This window comes from Pseudonaja textilis, chromosome 2 (genome assembly GCF_049901715.1).
Source record: "Pseudonaja textilis isolate UNSWEBS1 chromosome 2, rPseTex1.2, whole genome shotgun sequence".
Classification (NCBI taxonomy): Eukaryota; Metazoa; Chordata; class Lepidosauria; order Squamata; family Elapidae; genus Pseudonaja; species Pseudonaja textilis.
The window spans coordinates 115,487,901-115,512,366 of record NC_141991.1 but is presented as its reverse complement, the minus strand read 5'-3'; the positions used below and the strand labels follow the sequence as shown (position 1 = coordinate 115,512,366).

Sequence of the window (24,466 nt, the reverse complement as noted above, 5' to 3'; positions counted from 1 at the left end):
CAGAACAATTTGATGGTATGAACTGAAGGTCAAAAGAGAAAATAATGAAAAAAAACCAGTTCCCATAGTAAATGTTTTATGTTAGAAATTTCAAAAAGAACCTAATGACTGGGAATTTCCCAATTTCTTAAAACTATTTTAAATTGAGCAAACTATTTGTTTATCTGGTCCACTTGGCTGTTCAAAAATCACAGGGACTTTTTAGGATGCCTACTATTTTATTTATTTATTTTGTAAAAATAGTCTGGAAATCTTACCATTTTCTCAGGGCAAAATATTTAACTGTAAGATAAATATATAACTTAGATAAATATACCTTATTTGTTTCAATCCTGCCTTTTGAACAAAAAGCATATCTGTGCAAGGGGAAACAAACATATTTGCAATACCATCGAGTCTTAAATAAAAGCATTAAAATAGAGGGCTCCCACTTTATTTGTAATTTTCAATTAAATGCCTTCCATGGTACAGTTGTTTTCATGAGAGATTATTGTGAGACACAGAAATTACGGGTCAAAGATTTTTCAGGGATTGCTGGATAGGATTTATCAAGTGAAAAAGTGAAAAAATATTCAGATCAGGAGTGTTAATCTGCAGCAATAAAAATAACACTGTGTTGGGGCACCATAGATCATTCCAATGTAGATTCCAACTACAAGCCCCATGGTTCCCCGTCCTCGCTGGCGAGGAACTGTGGATGCTGTACTGAAGAGAAGAGAAACAGACTTCCGTCGATCCCAACACCGCTTAGTGGCAAGGCGCCAAGAAGCCGCCCTTTTCCTCCGCCCGGGACAAAAATGGCGGCCACAAGGGGAGGCGCTTCCTCTTTCCCAAGCAGCCAGTCCGCTGCCCTTCGCAAAGATGGTGGACGTGTGACACGTCAAAGGGCCGACGAGGTGGCCGGTTCCGGGTGACAGGCGGCGGGGGTGAGAAAGCCGCGATGGCGACCACGGCCGCTGAGGCGGCAGCGCTGGACGCCCTGAAGCGAGGCGGGCCAGCGGCAGTCGAGTCCCTCTTCGAAAAGCACACGACGGCCGAGCTGAGAGGCGTGGAGCGGCAGCTGCGCGCGGCCATCGAGGGAAAGCGCGAGGAGTTGCGCCAGATGGTCGGGGAGAGGTACCGGGACCTCATCGAGGCGGCCGATACCATAGCCGAGATGCGCGTCAGCGCCGAGCATCTGCTCGAAGCCGTGCGGGGGCTTCAGCAGCGACGGGCGCGCGGACGGACCGCCGGACCTGCGGCCAGCAGCCAGCGCGAGGCAGGGCGCGAGGTGGGCGCTTGGCTGAGGGGCGGGGCTGGGAAAGGCTGCAGCCCGGGGTCCCGAGCGGCGGGCGGGCCCGTGGAGGGACCGCGCGACAAAGTTTCTCTGACCCTCCGTAACCAAGGTGGGGGTGGGGTGGGGTGAAGAGCTTCACCTGTTGAATTGCTTCCCCTTCGCCGTTTTAGTAAAATACTGGACGTTAAAGCTCGGAACCCCGAATGCTTGGACAGTGTGAGAGTTGTCAAGGACCTTGGAGTACTCATCTCTAATGACCTAAGTGCTAGAGCCCACTGTAATTACATAGCCAAAAAGGCATTAAGCGTTGTTAACCTAATCCTGCCTAGCTTTTTCTCCGGTAATATCACACTGCTAACTAGGGCATACAAAACATTTGCCAGACCAATACTTGAATACAGCTCATCAGTATGGAACCCGCATTACATATCTGATATTAATACAGTTGAGAAAGTCCAAAACTATTTCACAAGAAGACTTCTCCACTCCTCTACTGTAGCAGAATACCTTATGCCACCACCAGACTTGAAATTTTAGACCTAGACAACCTAGAACTACGCCGTCTTCTATCCAATCCAAGTATAGTACATAAAATCATACATTGCAATGTCCTACCTGTCAATGAATACTTCAGCTTCAACCATAACAACATAAGAGCACACAATAGATACAAACTCAAGGTTAACCGCACCAAACTTGATTGCAGGAAATACGACTTCAGCAACAGAGTGGTCAGTGTCTGGAATACTCCACTTGACTCTGTGGTTTCTTCCCCAAACCCCAAAAACTTTAACCTTAGACTGTCTACTATTGACCTCACTACTTTGGCCGGTAGAAGCAGCCTTGGGGCGAGCGCACACACACACTCCCCTTGCCGCGAGGCCACTTCTATCGGCCGATCGAAGTGGCTGGTGACTGCCGTTGGAGAGCTTCCATCACCCAAAAGACACTGCCTAATGGCGAGGGGACACGGGCAGCCACATCTCGCCCCAAAGCGGCTGGGGACTCTGCCTTCGGGGAGCTTCTATCGGCTGATGATGTATCGGTAGATTGGGGTATTCTAGCTTAGGCTACCTGCAGGGCAATCCTAAAGGCAAGTTTTCTCCCCACCCCTCCACTCTTCCCCCCATTTCTCTTCACCTCATGTTGTTCTAATGAACGATGTGAGAAATGGTGGGAAAACACATGGATTAAATAGGCCTAAATTTTGGGGGTGGGTCTTAATTTCACCTCATGACTAGAAATCATGCTGGGCCTTCCTGTTGGTGGAGGCCGTATTGTTGGAGAAACATGGTATCTAATAATCACTTGACAAAATTAAATAAATAAATAAAATAAATAAAAGTGGAGGATGACAAAGAGGAGGGATGTAAAAAGGGAGAAAGGAGAGTATTTGGAAGCAAAGGATAATCCTTTCGTAGTCCTAAGTAGAGAAGAAGATACTTTTGGGGGTGGGGGGCAGCAATCTTTGCAACGTGGCTTCCTTTTTAAGAATATTATTCTGAGAGTTAGAGGTTACCTTTTCTGGGTAAATGCTCATGGCGCTTGCATTTTGAGAATGGGTGTAATTCAGGTGGACCGAGATAACATAAAACCGCATGCATCCCACGTTTATTGAGGAAAAGCACAGACAACATTGAAGAAAAAGTACAGACATCATATTGGTCCTCCCAAATGAATTTCAATGCAGGGGCCAATAGGATGCTCATGTGTGTCCCAAAGGTACTTTTTTTCAAGCTTTTGGGGGGGGCTTTCTGGTTTTTCTTTGAAGACGTTTCACTTCTCATCCAAGAAGCTTCAGAAGAGCTGGAGTAGCTTCTTGGATGAGAAGCAAAACATCTTCAAAGGAAAACCAGAAAGTCCAATTGCCTCTTGAAAAAAAGCATCTTTGGGACAACTATGACCTGGATGACCGAGAATCTCCATAGATGCTCGTGTGTGTTTCTATCTAGACAACGTGGCAGTCCCAGGAGAAGTTCTACTGCTTGGCGGCGCAAATTCAGCTTCTCTTGCAGATTCCAGAGAAAATATGGAGTGCTATGGAATCTTCTCAGTATTTATCTGCCACTCGGCTCTACCTGTTATGCTGCCACCTCCGTGGCCTTCTGCAGTTGGATTCTTCCGGTACCCACTACAGCCCAATTCTGGCATGCTTTCCTATTCTTGCCCGACAGGTAGCAGCAGCTAGCCATTTCCGGTAAGCAGCTTGAGATACTTTTTCCTAGCCTAGATTGTTTAATGTGGTTTATTGCTCGGATGTTTTCTTTTTTTGACAAAGAAAATGTGGTTTCCTGTCTTAGGAATTCAGATACTGAAATAGTATCAGAAATAGCAAAAGATGCATCTTGATTACCAGTAAAAATTCTAAATAACAAGTATCAATAAACTGTCCTGGACAGCTTTTAATTACATTACTCTTTTATATAAAGGCTTTTTTGTAGTGCTACAACTATATATTAAAATTCCCCCTGGTGTTTGACTTCTTAACAGCAAAATCAGCAATAACTTCCTGATCTATGCATTGTTTTATTTTATGTATTTATTAAAACAGCTCTTGTCCACTTTGGCTTTGGCTTTTGAAACTGCTTAATCCAAATGTGAGTGTTTTCTGTATGGACTTTCAGCTCCCAGAATTTTTCCAGTCACAGTGGCTGTAATTCTGAGAACTGAGGTCTGCATTCGGATGGCACTAAAAACTATCAGAGTAGTCAGTGATCAGACCAGCAGATTTTATTCCATTTGATTATTACTTTTGCTTTCAAAATAAAATATTTAATAAATTTAGTTTTTTAATGTAAAGTTTGTATCGCTCTAGATAACTATTTTTATTTTTGGCATATACTTTTAATTGTTTAAACTTCTGTTAAATATTATAAATCTCCTAGCATTTTGTTTGTCTCTCTTAGGTCAACTATCTTGCAGGAGAGCAAATCACTTCTGAAATGCCGGACTGTTTCAGATCATGCAGTAGCAGAAGCTTTGTGCTCAGCCATGCTTCTTGAAGATAGTTCACCACGCCAGGCTCTTGCAGATTTCCTGCTGGCCAGAAAATCTGCAATTCAGCAACTTCTGAATCAGCCTCATCATGGTTGGTACACATATAATGTTAACGTTAGCTATTCTATCCGCTTTGAACCTGCAGCTTCCATGTATCCATTAATCTCGTCTTTATGAATCTTTGCAGGTTCCTTCCCATGCTGAATAAATTGTAAAGAAGTTTATTAGTATTAGAGATGAAAGTTAAAATAGTGGCAGCTACTTTTTCCTTGAAAAAGTCTCCAACTTTTTCAACTTCTCCAACTTTTTCAGGGACTTATTGTGGGTTGATTATTCTTTGTTCCCATATTAAGGCATTTATATTTATAAAATAAGATTAGGGTTACTATATAGTGGCTAGAAATTATAACTAAATGAAATCAACCTAGGCCACTAGTTCCTCAAAATTGATAACACTTTAGTTATTATTTTTCTAGATATTGCTGATCGCTTAGCATTGTTTTCCCTTCATCTTTTTAGAATTTTAAGAGTATGGAAATGAATAATCGAATGACTCCTTTCTTCTAATTGATTGATGGTGTGTAAGGGAAAAAGTTATTATCCATGAATACACTTATTTCAATACACTTGTTATTCTACACTTTTTCCTTGAAGTAGATGTTTTTGGTTGGATATGTATATACAGCTACTATTATACTTTTTTGTTTGTTCATTTTAAATCAGACGCAGGCATCAAAGCACAAATTTGCTCCTTGGTGGAGCTTCTAGTCACAACCCTGTATCAAGCCCATGCCCTCTTCTATAACCTGCCAGAGGGAACACCCTCAGATCCATCTCTTCCTTGTGGCTTGCTTTTCTTGACTTTGGAGACCATCACCAGCCAGCATTCAGCAGGTGAGCAAGATCATATACCAGGGGTCTGCAACCTTAAACACACAAAGAGCCATTTGGACCTGTTTCCCACAGAAAAGAAAACATCAGAGCCAATAATTTAGCAATCAGTGTGACTGGGTGGACGTGGCCAACGTCATTCGCTCCTACCCAGTCACCTCCTGCTCTGGAATATGGAGAGTTTCCATCCTCCGCCATACCCTTACCTTCTTAGGCCAGGTGAGGAGTATCTAGGAGGGACGGGGCAGGGCCAGCAAGTGGTGGGATCAGCTGACGGGAAGCCGCAGCAGAGGGCCGAAAGAGCCGTATGTGGCTCCAGAGCCGCAGGTTGCAGACCCCTGTCATATACCATTGAATATTGCTTTGTCTCTTAAGCATCCAGTTTAATCATTAGTGATCTGATCTCTTTTTGCTCCAATTTTCTTTGGGAAAGGGCTCAGCATGTTGAAGGAAGAAACCAGGTTGAGTACCTCTTTCAAATACTTGCCACCATCTGTCACAGAATTCCAGCCAACACTCAGAACTTTGGCACACCCCATAAGCCAGGATTGCCTTAGAGATACACTTCAGAAATGGATCAGCATGTGAGTCTGTAAGGAATATACCTTATTGGAGGTATTTGGTATTGTGACCTTCTTGGCAAATATATTGAATAGCCTCTTTGTAGGAATGTAATTGTAATTAATGAATATTGTTGTGGTTTATAAAGACAAAACAGCCTTGAATCTTGAAAGATGGAGAATTAAGCTTATATAGCAAAACTTTGTTCAGCATTACAAGCATTACCTTGGTACTTCGTTCATATTTACTCTAGCACTGAGATAATAATCCAGATTTGATTTGAGTTTTTACTTGTCACTTTAAAAAAAATTAAGACTCCATCCTGCTTAGTATAGTTCAACATCTGCAAGTTTATATTTCTAAATTCCTTTTCCCCAAATATTATCAGAAAACAGATAAAAGGCTGTTTTGAATTCTTCAGGCTTTTCATAAATCATTCCCTGTTCTTTTAGAATTTCAAGAGGACTTGTATATTTACAAGGTTCTAGTCTTCTATTAACCTAGCTTATTTTGCATTCTGTTGTTGTCATTATCAGCATCGGTTTCTTGTCACGTTGATTCATAATCATGTGTAATGGGTCCTTGCTGTAACCTATACAATAAAAGTAACAGTTTGTACAAGCTTGTAAGTAGCCCTCAATAGCGCTATGAACTGTAATCGGTGTAAGGAAACTGCTTAGTTACTATCTAGAATTCTTTTCAGGTGCAATGAAGACATTAAATCTGGGATCACAGATTTACTGGTATATGTGAAGAGCCTTAAAGGCTTGGCCAGGATCCGTGATGCCGTATGGGAGCTGCTCACCAGTGAATCTATGAGTCAGAACTGGGAGACAGTATGTCATCGGCTTCTTGATAAGTCCATCTCTTTCTGGGAAGATCTGCTACACCAGCTTTTTTTAGACAGGTTACAGGTAAGATCTTGACAAAATTTAGCTAAGAAACAAGCTAGGAGATGCTGATAAAATAACCTAAAACATAATGAAACAATGTTTATTGCTTTGTTGCTCTGGATATCCTGTTCTTGTTTCCACTTCCCTAAATGACTCTGGGTCTGTTTCTTCCATGACATAGTATATCTAAATATCTCATTTACTTTCTGACAGTTTCCTGGCTGCCAGTTTTGAAGCAAAAAACCCCCACCATTCTATCTTTTCATCTTGATCCTTTGGTTCCTGTTTTGAATATAAGAATGGAAAAGATCTTAGTGGGATAAGAAAGGGGCAGCTTCCAAGATTCCCATATGCCAAAGCTTGTTCCTATATTTTCTGAAGCCTCCTAAAATCATCTGTATGCTCATGATTGGTACTGACCATTTTCCTCCCTGCAATATTTTCTTTTCCAGACTCTGACAAAGGAAGGATTCGATGACATCTCCAGCAGCTCTGGAGAGCTGCTTCTTCTGACTGTGCAGGAACTTGAAGCAAAATTTGACTCTTCTAATCAAAGCAAGCATATTCTATTTGAATGTAACATGGCCTCTTTCCTATGGTCAGAGAATCCTAATGACTTGCCATCTGATGCTGCCTGGATCAGTGTGGCAAACCGCAGCCAGTTCACTAAAAGTGGATTGTCTATGAAGGCGCAAGCCTACAGTCCCAGCGTCCAGAACTTCTGCAATGCACTAGATTCCAAGCTGAAGGCCAGGCTGGAAGACTTGTTGTCTTACTTGCCTTCCGGCTCCTCGTCATCCGAGGATCCATCATACGGACACTCCAAGAACTCTGCTTTTGACAGATTTGCTGACGCAAGCATAGTTGAAGAGCTGTTGCGCAGCCACTGCATTCGTTGTTTGGATGATTTGCTGGGCTATGTTAGGGAAAAGCTGCACCATGCTCAGGAGGTACTTCAAGGGTGCACAGATAACTTGCATAACCCCCAAATCAACACTCTTTTGTTTATGGCACGGCTTTGCCGGTCGTTAGGGGAATTGTGTCCACACTTGAAGCAATGCATTCTGGGAAAATCAGGGTGCCCAGAAAATATGACAAGGGAGCTCTGGTCTTTGAAGAAGACGGGGAAAGGTAGAACCGAAGAAATGAATCCCGTACAGGCTAAATGGCAAGGATTAAAAGAACAACTATTGCAGGATAGCCTGTCTGCTTATCGGATATGGAGCACAGCTGCTGCTAAAGTAAGTGACTTTCGCAGGGGGGGAGGGGGGCAAGGAGGTGTCCGCTGACCATTTGGGCTGATGACTAAAACAAGCTATGATTTAATTCGCTCAACGTAGAAGTACAAAGGATTTGGGGGATATTATTTTTGTCTCTGAAATATAACAAGTCGCTATAAAATAAGAAAATTCTGGGGAACTATAGGTAGCCTTCAACTTAAGAACCACAGTTGAGCCTCCAAAATTTCTGTTGTTAAGTGAGACATTTATTTCTCCCATTTTAAGAGCCTTCACGTTTGATTGCTCCAATGGAAGCTGCTGCTTTAAATGCGAGTCATTCATGAAGCATGAAAAAATATTTCAAGATCAATATACTCCTAAGTTGTTGTAGAGCAACCATCGCAGTGAAGAGGAGGGCTTAAGTGGGAAATTAATCTAGAATCATTATGTAAACGTAAGAGGCAAGGTCTGATACATGCACACAATCTTTGAGCCTTATCTAGTCCTTCCCAGATGAAATCTTATCAGTCTGGGAAGATTCTTGTGAAATAAGCATAGAACAATAAAGTAGCTTTTTTGAACTGTACAAGTGGGGGGGCATGTCTGGTTGTTTGCACCTGAAGTAAGTGCTCAGATGAGGGATTTTTTCTTGCAATAGATGTTAACTGGCACTGCAATATTCTGCTTTAAGTTAAAACAAGACTCAGACCAACCATACCTAGATACGTCCTTCAGCACTTCCCTACCTTACCTCAGGTAGTCCTGGACTTATAATCACAGTTGAGCCCCAAAATTCTGTTACTAAGCAAGACAGTTGCTATGCCCCATCTTACGACCTTTCCTGCCACAGCTGTAAAGGGAACAGAGCAAAACAACCTTGCAGCTTCAACCTACAGCTTACAACAATTCGTTTAGTGACCTTTCAAAGTTACAACACTGAAAAAAAGTGACTTACCGGTATGACCGTTTTTCACACAACTGTTGCAGCATCCCCATGGCCACATGACCAAAATTCAGATGCTTGGCAAGTGACACCTGTTTATGATGGTTGCTGTATTCCGAGGTCAAGCAATCACCTTTTGGAACCTTCCGACCAGCAAAGTCAATGGGGAAGCCAGATTCACTTAACAACTGTGTTACTAACTTAACTGAAGTGATTCACTTAATGACTGTGTTAAGAAAAGTCATAAAATGGAGCATAGCTCACTTAACAACTGTGTCAACAGAAATTTTGGGCTCAGTTGTGTTGTAAATCGAGGACTACCTGTACCTCAGAATCCAAATCAACCGCACAGCCAACAGAGAAAACACCAACCCTCAACCAATCCGCACAACCCTCACCCCACCAACAGTTCACCTCCCAATGACCCTGACCTGATGTAACCTCCCCATCATTAGACCCATCACAAGACTCACTGATGACTCACACCTGACCCATCACAAAATCCATCACAAGACCCTCACTTGACACATCCCCACCGCCTTATAAAGAGAAGAACTCTGATCCTCTAAACTCCACTGAAGATGTTATACCTGTCCTGGTAACAAAACTTTCGGAAGCCAACCCACAAATCAGATAATTCACCTTCACCCTCATCCTATACCCGAGCTACAGATATTTGCCACTATCACAAGCTATCTGTATTGCTCTTCCATAGAGAGCAAATATGCTGAGATTGCAAAATAGGACAGGCAAGCTGTTTATGCTTCTACATCTGTTTTCCTCTAGTTGCCTCCCAACATACTAAAGTTCAACAAATTCAGCTGTAGGATAATTAACTCAGTACATCTATTTTTTAATGGAAGGAATTAAAATAGAAGTGGACAACTTGAATTCCCAGAGATGCTTGCTGTATCCAAAAACCTTCGTCTCCAAAAGTTACCAAATTACAGTGTTTAAAAGGAGGTTATTTTTAAATACTTGATTCTTTTTAAAGAAATGTACACTGTAATGAAACCAAAATTAGTTTTGTCTCATCCCTACCCACTAGTCCTAGAAATGTAATCCTTCCTATGCGTCCCAGGAATAATTTTACTGGTTCTAAAGAAAATATTTTAAAATTAATAGGGGTGGGCACTGATGGTAGGTAGAAAATGTCTACTTTCAAGCATTTCAAAGCTGAAATACTTTTGTTAGAACTATGCATTGAAATGTAATGGATTTATGAAATGAGAGTTGTCTCCGCAGCTATCCTGCTATTTAGTTTTTCTTCTTGTGATTGAATCTTAGGTCCTTGTTCAGAACTTCACTCAATCCTTGCTGAAAGAGGAAGCTGAAGCCATTCTAGCAACAGCCACCAACTGGGAGGAGAGTGAAATTGAAGAAGAGACAGAAAGTGGAAGCAGCATAAAATCTAAGATACGGCTTCCTGTCCAGGTAAGAAATGATGAATATTTTTTATTTATACATGTTTATGCATGGTGCTTTGGATTCCTCAATAAATAAATGAACAAATATAATGTTTTTGACTAACTGTTTGAGTTCTCTTTATCTAGTTTTAGGATATGTGGAGAATAGATAATATTTTAGGTCATATTTATGTAGAAATATTGAGAAAATTCAAACAAGTTCACAAACTTTTAAGTACCACTATCTGTGTATGTATCTGTCTATTTAACAGTCTATATATGCAGACATATACAGATATACTCATAATAAGAGCTCAGTGTCATAAACAAGGATCATTCTACACTAAGTTGTGAATTTACACATAAGATAAGATAATGTAACTGATATCCAGAATTAACCAGTGGTCCAGTAGCAGAGCTGAATTTGAGTCCAGATTTGCTTCTGATCTTCTTTGAAATTGGGAATTTCATAAAATGCAATAATGGTTCACAGATTTTCTTTAAAACCCTTTTTAAAAGCTTTGGATGACAATTCTCCTGAAAACACTGAAGAACAATTAATTGACCCTTTTAAAAAGCTTTGGATGACAATTCTCCTGAAAACACTGAAGAACAATTAATTGACCCAGCTGTTAGTCTGAACTTTGAGAAGAGTGAAAGCCAAAAAATTTCAAATTGTAAATCATCCTCTTACCTGAGTGTTGCCATCAAATATGATTTAGACCAGAGGTGTCTGCTGAGGTAATTCACCATTAGGAGAATGAGTGCACACAGGGAGACATAGTGAGAGTGGTGAAGAATAACACACAAACAGCACACAGCTATGCTGTATAGTAAAATGTAGGTTTTATTTCCAGTAAACGGTTAAACAAAGTCCAAACACAGTCCAAGTCATACATGGTTATATAGTAGTCAGTTTTCAGTCCAGGGATAATCCAGTAACAAAGTCCAATATCAAAAACAGTTCAGTAAAAGACTCACATCAAATCCAAGAATAACTACAGTCGGCAACAATCAATAGGGAAATGCAGGAATGGCAACACTCTCAGCAATAACAGAATGGAACAACCCAGGTTTCTGGCTCCATCTTATGGCCATTTGAGGAACCACACCCAATTACAATTTTAGCATTCCCTTAAAGAGACAGTATTAAAATGTCTATCCTGGTTTATATATTTTCCAACCCAACTAACTGTTAGGTGACTTACATTTCTAACAGTGTCCAGTCTTAGCAACTTTAAGACTTCTGGAATTCAACTCCTAGAATTTCCCAGCCAGCATGGGTGGAATTCAAGCTTGGACATTCTGTTTTGGACAATTTATGTACCAGTCCAACTGTATTTCACTGTTAAACTGCAATATTCTTTACAGCCATCCTGGTGTGTCCAGTCCTTCCTCTTCAGCTTGTGTCAAGAAATAAATCGAGTTGGAGGCCACACTCTTCCCAAGGTTATCTTGCAAGAATTGCTCAAGACGTGCATGACTGAAGTACTAGCTGGCTACGAAAAACTATTAGAAGGGAAACGGGAGAAGGTACGTTCTTGGAGCTTGTGGTTGGTGGGACATGTAATTTAAAAATAAGGGATTCTCCCCCATGTGATCTGCAGTATTCTGAGGCACCCTAAACATTGTGTGTTTAAGAGAAAAATGAATATACAAGGTTTTTTTTTTAATCATAAGATTAGTCTGATAAGATTGCTATGAAATACTGTAATAATCAAACTATTCATTTAGATTTAGACTACTCATGTAGATATACTTGATAACTCATTCTAAAAATTAAATTATCTGTGATGTAAAATGGGCTAGATTGAATCCAACCTCATTAACAGTAGCAAACTAAATATTGTTCTGTGAAATTGTCAGCTGATTATTTTATAGCCAGTATTACTCACACAAATATTTCCATATTTTGCTATTAGAGAAATTAATCAGTGTAGCATGAGAGCTATAGAGGGCTAGCTGTGGAACCGATTCAGATTTGACTATTAGGGAAGGGGTCACCAACTTATGGGCAGCAACCCACTACCGAGTTGTGGCCTATTTGTAACCGAACAGCATGAGTGGCAGGCTGGCACACTTGCAATCTCATTTGTGCAAGCAGTGGGCATGGGTGCTTACAGCCCCATTCATGTGTGTGCCAGTGCCTGCCCCACTCATGCACCCACTGTCACACAAATGAAGCTGTGCATGCATGTGTACCTGTCCCTCACACAAAACCATTCCTTCCACACATACCCCACCTGTGCTGGGCTGCCAACTTGGAAAGGTTGGGGAAGGCTGCATTGGAGCACTTCAACTGCAGAGTGTAGCCAGGAGAGGCATCAGTTCTAAATTAGCTGATTGGTGTGAATGTTGATCGAACTTTTCCTCTTCAGAAATGTGAAAAGACCATTGTTCAATGAGTGTATAGAATTTGTTTCTGATATTCATGTACAGAAAGAAGGAAAGCTGCCAATTACTCAGAACAGGGCTTTGCAACTACTGTATGATCTTCGTTATCTGAATATAGTCCTGACAATTAAAAACGAAGATATAAAAAGCAGCAGAAACAAGCATGATGCCAGTTAAGTATACTATAAAGTATTATGTGTATAAATTTACTGTCTTATTTTTATGTATTTAAGAATGTTGCTATATCCACTTTACCATGAGACATAATATTTTGCAACATGTACACACACAGGTTTCAAGCTATGCTATAATAATCTAAAATCTGTTGTACTAGAAACAGAACCTTTTTAAAAAGAGCATTTATTGTTTTTAGCAACATAGTCTGTAATTTTGCAGGTAATCAACATTCAGGAACTGATTAACCTATCTTCCTGATTTATGACAGCCTGAACCAGAATTTCAGGAAATTAATTTGGCTGAAAGTTGATAAAGTAAATATTTAAAAAAGGTCACTGTGCTGTAGAAAAACTGTATTCTAGAAAAATGGAAGGGAAAATACATCAATGTAATTTATTGGATGTATCTGAAACATTTTTAATAATAGATGATCAGTTCAAAAGTTCTTTCTGACTGCATTAAGGGAAAGAGCAGCGTTTGATTATCTTAGTTCAAGATACAATATTTGACATTCCATTTCATAAATAGTTGCAAATTGTTTAATTTCATTAAGTTTATATATGTTGGGTTATGATGGGGGTTTCCACCATCTGGTAAAATTAATTTCTTTGCATAGAAAACAGCATTTGCCTATCCATGGGGAGCAGTCCTTCAACATTGTAAATGAGATTATTTTTCTTTGTTTCAGGATTGAGAAACAGATCGATGCTCTTGAGAGCTATATAGATCCTTTCGACTTGGATGTTTTTATTCCTCACTTAAATAGTAACCTTAATCATCTGGTACAACGAACTTCTGTAAGTTCAAAGAGAGAATGTAGATGATTCCCAGTAGATTTCTATTATCTTAGATCACCTATGTTGGTTGAAAGAACATTATACTAATTTTCCAAATAGGAAATGATAATACTAATACTAAAGCAAAATACCTTGCAGAATTTATGGATGTAATGGTTGTTCCATTACATCCATAAACTCTGCAAGGTATTTTGCTTTTATATACATGTAGTCCTCAACATACAACCATACTGGAGCCTGCCCATTATGGTTATATGTCCTGATGGTTATAAACAAGGTCGGTCATATCACCAGCCATTATTTGCGACATTGTTTTGTGGCAGTTGTTAAGTGAATGCCAGAGTTAAGCAACCCCATTGCTAAGTCAAGACATAAATAAGTCGTAAGTCAAGGACTACCTATATGATTTAGGTAACCAAATCATATATTGAAAATGAAGAATGAGATAGTAGTACCGGCAGTCCTTGAATTACAATAGCAATTGGGACCTGAATTTCCATCACTGAGCGATGCAGTCATAAAGTACCACATCAAGTGACTACATTACTTGCCAAGAGGGATCCCTGCAGTTCCCATTGTCATTGTCATTGTTAAGTGAGGACTGTGTATCGTTAAGCAAGCCCCTCATAATATCCTGCCGGCTTCCCAAGATCAGAGTTGGTGGGGAAGCTGGCAAAAGTTCCCAGGCCAAGGAAACTTGCAAGTAAGCTAGCAAAGCAGATCAGTGGCTGCTCCTTGAGGGAGTCTGTGTGTGAATGGTGAGAGAAAATACACAAGCGGCCAGCCACACTTCCTCACATACCTGGCAGCAGCCACCACCAACCTGTCTGCTGGCCTGCTTGCAAGCCTTCAGAAGGCATGGCGCAAGCAAAGCAAAGTTCAAGGTGTTTTGTTTGAGATCATGTGGGAGGCCAGCACCACCCAAGCGCAGAGCGGGCAGGGAAGAGAGTGTCGGTGGGAGACTTAGCCTTGTGTCCTTCCCTGCTGGCTGCCCATTGACTGGCAGGGAAGATCACCAACCATGATCACTTTACTGCAGGATGCAGCCACTGTTGTAAATGCGATCTGGTTGTCGCGCCCAGATTGTGATGATGTCCTTGTGGGAATGACTGGAATGGCCAGAACTTTGAGGGCTGGTTGTAACCACTACTTGTTCAGCACCATTGTAACTTGGAGCAGTTGTGGAACAAGTGGTCATTAACCTATAGAGCGAATGGCTTATGATGATCATCTTTTAATTAAGCTTTCAGTTAAGTATAAGTTCTCACTAGAAATACTATCTTCCCTGAATAGCCATAGGCCAGGAAACCCCACAAGGCTTGAATGGATGTAGTCTGGGAAGATCATAGGCCACAGTGCATTGATCTTTGGAAACTCCAGTTTGTGTGTCACAGCTCAAACTGGTAACGCAAGTGGGCGGAGAGATAATCTCGCTTATTCAAGCATTGTAGGTAATAATTACAGCACATGTATTTCTCATGCTACTTTTTAATTTAACATGACTTTATAGTTGAATGGACACTTTATAGATGAATGTTGCTCTATTAAGGTCAGACGGTTCTCTTTTCTTTCCTCTAGGTCCTGTTTGGTTTACTGTCAGGAACAGAGAATCAGTACACGAGCAGAAGCAGTGCTTTAACTTCTCAAAAACTACATAACATCCTACCTCTAACTTCTAGCCAGATCAGGTAAGTGACTCAGACCTGTAAGCAATAAAAACCATGTCCTGTAAAAACAAAGCATCTGAAAGTGGAAAGCAATTAAACATCCCGTTTCTTCTTTTTAAGATTTGGACTGTTGCCTCTCAGCGCATCAAGTTCTCGCAAGGCTAAACCTGTTCTGAGAAATACCGAACACGAAACTCAGGTTGGTTCCTTTGTTTCAGGGATGGGCAACTTTTTGATGCTGGTGGGTTTTTGAGTCAGGGTGGAGAGCTGCAATACTTGGGACTAGTAGCTTAATAATTTAGCTTTTGTTTCAAGTTGCGCTGCATCTATTTTAAGCCTAATACTAGTTTTCATCTCAACTCAAAATTACGCTGCCAGTTTTCAGGAACTAGAGAGGATTTTGCTGGCTGAAAAAAGGAAGTTTCGAGGGGGTTTCTGAAGCTAACTGTCTATGCTTTCTAGTACACTATACTATTTTTCCTATCTTTTCCTAATATTTAACAGTAATTAATTTGGATTTGTACCACATTACTTTGTTTCAAGGTTACAGACAGGATGAATTGTGTAGCAGAATAACTTGATAGAAGGATGTACTAATGTTTTGCTAGTTGTGTTTTGCAATGAAATTTATGTTTAATTTCCGTTATCTGGTTAAGACACCAGACTAGAAACCAAGAGATGGTGGGTTGTAGTACCACCTTAAGCATGAAAGCCTGCTGGTGTGATGTTGGGCCATTCACTCTCTTAGCCCAACTCATCTCATAGGGTTTTTGTGGTGGGGAGTTGTTATTAAAATAACAAAGGTGGGATATAAACAGCAGTAACAGCAGTAATGTCTGTTTAACTGCCTTATAACCTTTATTCCAGGGTGATGCTGACCAGTAATTCCTGAAGAAACTTTATTGGGGTATTAAACTGTGTGAATTGAAAGGCTCCTCTTCCCCATGCATAGGTTTTTGTAGAAAACTAACACTGCCATGTAGCTTTTTTCTGTAGTGCCTTGAACTTGAGACCTTTTGTCAAATTACCAGACTCAGAAAATGAACTCCTACTAAAACAGACGTTTGCACAATTTTTCTCCTGCGATTATGGAACCAGGGCTCTCTGAAAAGAGCAGGTCCTTGGTGCATGTATAAGATGTACCTGCTTTTGTTTGGTTTCGGTGTTGCATCTTAATTTTTTTAGAAAATGATTATATCCTTCCTTTAATAAGAGAATTACCTCTCATAGTTATTTTTTTAATTCCATGTGGTATCTCATTTTTTTTTTAAATGTAGATTTTTGTTGCTATGAGTGCAATATTATAAATAACTTTTATCACTTGTGAGTGTAACACACATACACACACACAGAGGTATAAATTTCATTTTTGACAATGCTACTTTTGATTGCTTTCTGCTGAGCCTATTTCTTTGAGCTACTTTAGCAAAACCGAATTTATTAATAATTATTAACTAGCTGCTTGCCAGTTTTTGGACTTGGACTATACAGTCAGGGAAAGCTTTTTAAAGTCTTTGCTTAATTCTGTATGCTTTGGCAATCAACCACTCTATAATTATTACCAACCATATTTTTCTACCATGTTCATTTTTGCCAATAAATTAAGGAATGTAATGATTCTGAACTTTTGGAGATTCTTGAAACAAACGTTTTCAAAAATCCTGCACTGGATTTTCTATATTAAAAGGTAGACAACCTGGCTAAAGGCTGCAATGTAGCTAAGCAAAAATTTGAGGGAGGTTGGTTTATAACAGATGCTTTAGTTCTTTCATTTGTTTTGCACCTTCAGAACGTCCATTTTTAGCATCATTAACACAGTGGGGCACTAAGTCCAGCAAAAAGGGGGGATTTTAACGTAAGGCATCAGAGCTGCAAACTGCTTATACCCACTGAATTTCTCCTAGCAAAATTTCAGCTTTTTTTTTTTTAAGGTATAGCACTTTCAGAGAAGGGAGATATCATAATTTGCCCAGGTGGTCCTGCTGGCTACTGTGAATTTGAGCTCATGTCTGTCTTCATATAGCTATCAGTTTCTTGTCAATAACAAAAAAACCAGCAAACCCTTATGGGGCTATTGACTTTTCTTTTTGTTAAAATGAATAGGCTCCAACCACTGCCCTGATGAGAATAGAAGAGACGCTGCATCCTGGGTCCCTGTTCAGGCAACTGGCGGCAGAGGAGGAGGAAGACACTGCAGCACCATCTTTGTTTAAACTTGGCTGGCTCTCAAGCATGACCAAATAATTGAATAAATGCGAACTATCATGGTCTTGGCTGTGTAATGACAAAAGGATGTGTAAGGCATATGATTCACACCCTATTGTAGCCCGAAGCTCATGGTTTAAATGTCTTGTACAACTAATCAGAGCATCTAAGAATGCAAGATATGCAGCTTAGGCAGCTGAAGTTATTAACTGATTATTTTCTTTAAACAGCCATGTAATTAAGTCCATGACCAATGGAAAAGTTCCTGTGTCTGTGTGTGCGTCTATGTGTGTATGTGTGTAAGTAATAAGGAAGCAATTGTTTGCACTCCAGTAATAGAATCTCCCATTCTATCTTGTGGGAGTATTTTTTTAAGTGGCCTTAACACATAAAGACTTAACTTTTTAAAAAAGTTACCATAAAAACATATTCACTATTTATTGAAATTAAAAAAAAAACTTATAAAACTAAACACAAATGTTGGAAAGGATTTTACATAAAGCATCGGTTACTAATAAACAGATTGAGAAGTTGGACTGGACTCATTATGCACTCCTATAATACAGAGGTGGACTCTTAGGCTCATCCCGACATGTCAGCTCTCCACCCTCAACCAGTCTCCAGAACAATCCTATAAAAATTACTCCAAAGCTCCCTTTGCATTGCAGTAGTGCAGCAAACCACAAGTAAACAACTACCTGTTAACCTGTTTTTCCAAATACAGATTGAAAAGGCAACAGGCATTTTGTGCAATTTTAACAATTTCTTTTTTTAAAGTTGAAATATCACACAGTGCTGTCCCCCTTCACAGAAGGCAGAGAGCTGCTAGGCTCATCATGTTGGAGGACGGCCCCTGTTCTGTAAGCTGTCGAAATGCGCCTCCTTCAGGACCTGGTTGATGTGGAAGTAAGCGCCTTGGCATAGTGCAGACTGCTCCTGGAAAGACTGAGGAGGCGTAACGGGACTTGATCCTGGCATTATCTGGGGTAAGCTGGTGTCTGTCCCAGTAGCTCTGTCAGGACTGCTTATGGTGCTGCTGCTGCTATAACTGCTGGTACTGCCACTTTCACTGCTGGAAGACTGTGGAACAAGACACACAAGGAGGCTGGTCATCATAATTTGTTAAAGGCAACTTTATATCTCAAGCAGACATTTTTCTGGAGGTCTCCTGGTACCAAAAACCTGATCATTCTGTTTTTACAGGGAAACATTGCAATAAGCAAGTTAAACATGCAGGTCCAGCAATATAAACTAATTTTCTGTACTTTCAATTCCACTAGGAAAAAAACTGCCTTGCACAAATCCCAGATGTCATATTTATACTTTCAAATATTCAAATATTTTATCTGAGGCTGAAATTTAACAATTTTAAGCACCATACTATGTTAAGTATAAAACTGAATTGCTTTGAGTCTGTTTATCCATCTATCACTGTTATCTGCCACTGTAAACATCATGAAGCAAAGTACAGTTGATTCCTCACAACAGATTAATCATTCTTGCTACTATATTTGCTAAACCACAATGTGGGTTTTTAAAACTGAATTCAAATAATTAATGTTTAATTACACCTTCACAAAAATAGAAAATGTTAAGAATTACACTAATGTGTCTTAATGGTGTAAATTGTGTTTAACACTAGAAGCATTCGTTCATGCATATACATAATACCAGCTGCCAGGAAGGCATCAGGCACCTCCCTTATAGGCAGAGATAATTCAAGCTGCCTGCCTCATTCTACCATTCTTATAATTTTCCATAGCTCTCCTACTTACTAAGCAATGACCAAATGGTGACCTCAGAGAAAAATCAAGGTGAAAGATACTGGCTGGATTAACACATCACAGTGAGCCATAATGTGACTCTTTTTGTTTTAGTTGAACAAATTCAGGTAATGAAAAGTCATAGATACCATGTTGCTACTGTTCAAGATACTAGACCTGAATATGAACATATAAGTTCTGATGAAAATCACTTTGAAAGGTGCCTTGTGTTATAGAGCAAGAAAACAAAAGCATACATATTTAAAATTCACATTTGAAAGAAAAGCTTATGAATCAACACCAAATGCAGTAGTAGTATTTATTTTAATGTAAACAAAACTAACAAACCAAACTTCGTCCTAAAAGGGTGCAATTCACTCTTAGTTGGGGGGATATTACTAATCATGCATGAGCTTCCAAGTTAATCTCTAGAGATTCTTGTTGGAAGAAAATAGTGCAAACACAGAGAGAAAGACTAGCTTCCTTTTCACAAAAGACATGCCAGACTAATTATGATAAAAATGACTGGTACTATCCTTAATATTTTCAAGAATGCTGCACAAGGCATGGTAAGCCAAGGGTGATAACCTAGCAGTCACATCAAAAGGTGTTATGTGAAAATTCTGGTCCACAAGTTATGAAAAATGACATAAGTTAACATCTGCAGAAAGTGACTGAAACAAAATTTAAGAGAAATAAATTATAAATAGCCCATATCAGCAAGCATAATGTAAGAAGGAGAACTGATCCATATTTGTGAGACTAAGAGAAATGGGAAGGATGTACTGGATTTGAGTGGAAGAGGTTTAATCTTCCGGGAGAAATTGATGAACACAAAGATCACGACAGAAGCAAAGATGCAGGTCTGATTATGAATGACTGAACTAAAATATATTTCAGAAAACAAAGCGCTGCGTACAAAAGTAGGGTGACACTTGTATGTTACGTTTCTCTGAATGTTGGCAATATCACAACAACTGATAAATTTGAAGAAAATCCACAACATAATGGGATCTTCTAGGTAATGTGACTAAAATGAGAAAACACTAGAACAAATAATTGGGCCATTCGGGGATATGAGAATGGATATTGGTGTGTATCCACTTAAAAACGATCTGTTGAAAAGTATGAGTGCTTTGTTTATGATGAATACAAGGAAAGTACTGAAAGATAAAAGATAATAAGGATTCTGAGTGTGGGAGAGATCTTTTTCTGTAGAACCAACAGTGAACCTTGGAAAACAATGAAAATTTTAAAATATTCGAAAGCAGCAAATGTTATAACAGAACAAATACACGAAAAGAAAATGCAAATCCAATATTGAGAAGTGTTAGAGACAGATTAATCTTCCAACTAAATAACAAAAGAGAGGACATAAGATTTGGAAACAGCTTGTAACAGATGGAGAAGAAATATGTTACAGGGCCCAAGAATAATATGGAGTTATGCTAATGAGATCCACAAAAAAGCACTCATGAGGGAACAAAGTGAATTTTAGATATGCTATATCTAAAGGAATACAGAACTGAAAATTAATATATTTAACATCCAGTTATTTGTTATACATTTGACAAAGAAACAATGAAATTATGCACCTGATGAAATATTTACTAAGGTAGGTGTAATGAAGAAAATTTAAAGCAAACAAATATTGTTAGAAAGGCAGTGTATAGTACACAATGAACTGGAATATTTGTCAAAAGAAACAAAAATGATTTTGTAGAAGAGCTTATCTGAAAGGGAACATCATGACAAAATCCATGTAAAAATACTTTGGCTACAGAAAGTATTCACACTTTCTGTTAACAGGATAATATATTAACTGCCGAAGCAAAACTATATTCAAACAATCTTACCTCTGTATCCCAAGAATCCTGAAAGATAGAATTTCGGCTACCACGTTTAGTTTGTGGAACTGGCCCATCCTCCTCTATGCCATTTCGTCTCCTCTTCCTGCAGCAAAAATTGGAGAGCAGTAGAATTAGTTCATACTTTCAGAAGATACAATTACGGCTAACATACAGTTTAAAAGTATTCATTTTTTCCCCCATCTTCCCATTGCTACAAAGGAATCAGATATTAAACCCAGAAGAAAGCCATATCAAAAGGTGCAATTTATCCTTTATTTAACCTTTCCAGCTTGGCTACCTGCGCTGACGTGGGATATGTGTGTGTGTGTGTGTGTGTTTGTGGCAGATGCACGCAGGTGCACAGCTTCATTTGTAAAAATGACACATGCACACAACCTTCACTCACAAATGAAGCTGCGCTCGCATCGCGCCAAAGCTCCAATTGTGTGACAGGCACTTGCACGCGAAACTCAACTTACATGAGTGGAGGGCGCCTGGCTCGCACATGAAGCTCTACTCGCACAAGCACCCTCCGCTCACACCAGTGGAATTTGAGGAGTGAGCGCTTGCCCAGTTCTCCTGCTGCTCAGTTTTGAACAGATTGGTAGTGGACTGTAGACTGGAGGGCCCTGCTGTAAAGCATCTTTCATTATCCTATTCTAGTTTAAAAATCATGTACAGATTAATTATCTTTTAATGTTAAAGTTTAAACTTCATCTAGGTGCTTAGTAATCTCAATGCAGTGCTCAAAAATCATCTCAGCAGCAAACATTTTTAAATGAAACTTATCCTGAATGGAATGTCTGGCAATGAAAAATAGTTACAGGTGGTTCTCGATTTACAACCACTTAGTGACTATTCAAAGTTACAGCGCTGAAAAAAACAACTCATGACTATTTTCCCCACTTATAACCATTGCAGCATCCCCATGGTCACATGATCAAAATTCAGACGCTGGGCAACTGCCTCATATTTATGACAGTTGCAGTGTCCCTGAGTCGTGCGATCACCTTTTGCGATCTTCTGACAAGCAAAGTCCATGGAGAAGCCAGATTCACTAAACAACCGTGTGATTAACTTAATAACTGCACATGGTCACAGGAACAAAATTTGGATGCTTGGCAACTGGCTCATATCTATGATGGTTTCAGTGTCCTGGGATCATGTATTCACCTTTTGCGATCTTCTGACAAGCCAACGGGGGAGCCAGATTCATTTAACAACCATATTACTAAAAAACTGCAGTGATTCACTTACCAATTGTGGCAAGAAATGTCATAAAATGGAGCAAAACTCACTTCACAAACATTTTGCTTAGCAACAAAATTTTTGGGCTCAATTGTAGTCATAAGTTGAGAATTACCTGTATATTTCTCAACTTAATGGTCTTCTATTAGGTTATCAGGATTTATTTTATTTGTTACAAATGTCAGACAGGTATAATGAGTGTTAGTTTAAGTCCAAAGCAAACACATTTTTTGAGAAAAACATTTTCTGTTTTTAAATGAGCATAAGTTCCATATGGATATTCTTTAAGATGTCCTTTGTTAAAGACAATGCTCAAAAGCACCAATATATCTCATACAATATTTCAGAAGGGTTCACGAAATGAAGATTATTCATAAACAAACATTCTTTAGATGTTCTAAAAGATTGAAGCAAAATGAAGTTACACTAGAGCCTTCAAAGGTTTGGTAGATATATAAAAATATTCAGCCCTTCAATTTGACAGCTTCTTTGTCTTGTTTATATAGTTATTGAATGAGAATATTTTTAAAGGGAGATATTGTAATTTTGAAAATTATTTCATTTTCCAATTATGAACAGTAAATCCTTACATATTGAATAGCCCAATGACTATTTTTTTCTGGGATTTCTCAAATATGCAACCATCATAAACTATCAAGCTGTACAAAATCTTAGTATCAGGCAATGAACTAATAAAGCAGTATATTGTGATTTGAAACAGGCATTAGGTTTTGACAGAAATGCATTTACAAGTATTGCATAGATGGGCCTAATGTGCTACACCAACATATACATGTTCTCATAAATAACATCAGAGTAGCACAGCTGCTAAATAGGATTCCATTGCAACCCTATGAGCTATATCTCCATTTTTAATCTCAACTCAGCCATAAATTCACTGGGTGGCTTTTAGAAAAATTACAAACCTCTTCTTTCTACATTCAAACTTTTACATGTGGCAATTTTGTAATAATAATTCAAGGCCGGTTTTACAAGGCCTTAAAGAATGGCCGAGAAAGCTGTTAAGTTAGATTGGCTTCTGAGAAACTTCAGGGTCAAATTTCTATTTCTGTCAAGTTGACAGAAAGACCTCAGCTCAAGCAGAGTTTCTTGATGTAATCTACCTACTAGTGTTCCTGCAAAAAAAAGAGAGAGAGCGAGAGAGTATATATCAGCCTAAACTACTTCAAGGAAAAATAAAACATTCTTTTAAAAAAGCAGCAGTAGCAGCAGCACAACCAAAATGGCCAGTACCCTGGATTATTATTACCAGTATTATTTTCTCTTTTTTTCATTAAACATGAAACTCAAGTCAACTGAATATTTAAAAATGTTATCACAAATATTATTAACTGGCACTGATGGTTGCTGCCAGCATCCTAGGTATCGACCAAGTAATTATTATTGTTGTCCTCGTCGTTATTTTTACAAGGGAAAGATCGAAAAAAGAGGAAAATGTGAGGTGACTATTTAAGCCAAACCCGAGTCGAAGCGAGACGGCCCATGTTAGCCTTGAGCCTTTCCCATCGCCTAATTGTACCCCACTTCCCAGACTCCCCAGCCAGCTCATAAGGAGCGAGACGCCTGCGGGTGGACGATTTTGGGAAACTGTCGTTCCGACAACATTGAGGAAAGGAAGACGGCAATCCAGATTTTCCGGCCAGAAGTCGCAGCTGACGCGAAGGCCGGAGGCAATGTCCACGGCAATGACCACACAATCGCCACCGGGGAGCCCCTCCGCTCGCCAGGCGTCCCGGCCCTGCTACTCCCAGCTTGGTCGCCTTCGCCCTCGGCTTTTCTGCCCGCGGCTGCTTCAAGTCTCCCTCCTCCCCCAACTTCCCCGAGGCCATCCCGTTTTCCGCGCCCGCTCACCTCTGTCTCGCTCCTCGTTCGCCGGGCAGCGGCCCACGGCAACTCATGGCCGGGCTGAACCCCAGTCCGCTCGGGCTCCAAGCAGCGAAGACGGCAAGGCCCCTCCCCCCACCGCGATCCGGCTCCCAAACAACCTTCCCCCCTTCCACCCGCCTCTTCCTTCTTTCTCTCAAGCCTAGCACACTCCCCTTCCGGTGTGCACGCCTCCTGCGCAAGCGCACGAAGGAGCGCGGCCGGGACCACCTCAAGGCCAGAGACGCTCTCGCCTTTGCTTGCGCATCGGCGGTGAGGCCCACGAAGCCGTGA

The 24,466-nt window shown here is 40.0% G+C and overlaps 2 protein-coding genes across 2 annotated transcripts; one reads left to right on the top strand and one right to left on the bottom strand.

Moving 5' to 3' along the window:
• The first annotated feature begins 424 nt into the window (after positions 1-424).
• Positions 425-17,492, top strand: COG1 (component of oligomeric golgi complex 1). The gene is made up of 14 exons (XM_026701723.2): positions 425-1,270; positions 3,229-3,473; positions 4,183-4,364; positions 4,997-5,167; positions 5,598-5,748; positions 6,429-6,639; positions 7,071-7,859; positions 10,069-10,215; positions 11,559-11,720; positions 12,627-12,754; positions 13,447-13,555; positions 15,134-15,243; positions 15,343-15,421; positions 17,326-17,492. The coding sequence occupies exons 1-14, from the start codon at positions 941-943 to the stop codon at positions 17,464-17,466; spliced, it is 2,955 nt and encodes a 984-aa protein (XP_026557508.2). The 5' UTR covers positions 425-940; the 3' UTR covers positions 17,467-17,492.
• Positions 17,493-17,840: 348 nt separating this feature from the next.
• Positions 17,841-24,457, bottom strand: VCF1 (VCP nuclear cofactor family member 1). The gene is made up of 3 exons (XM_026701731.2): positions 24,161-24,457; positions 21,047-21,143; positions 17,841-18,507 (listed from the first exon to the last, which is right to left on the bottom strand). Exons 1-3 carry the CDS (start codon positions 24,205-24,207, stop codon positions 18,262-18,264), a joined length of 390 nt encoding a protein of 129 aa, XP_026557516.1. The 5' UTR covers positions 24,208-24,457; the 3' UTR covers positions 17,841-18,261.
• Between the last annotated feature and the right edge of the window lie 9 nt (positions 24,458-24,466).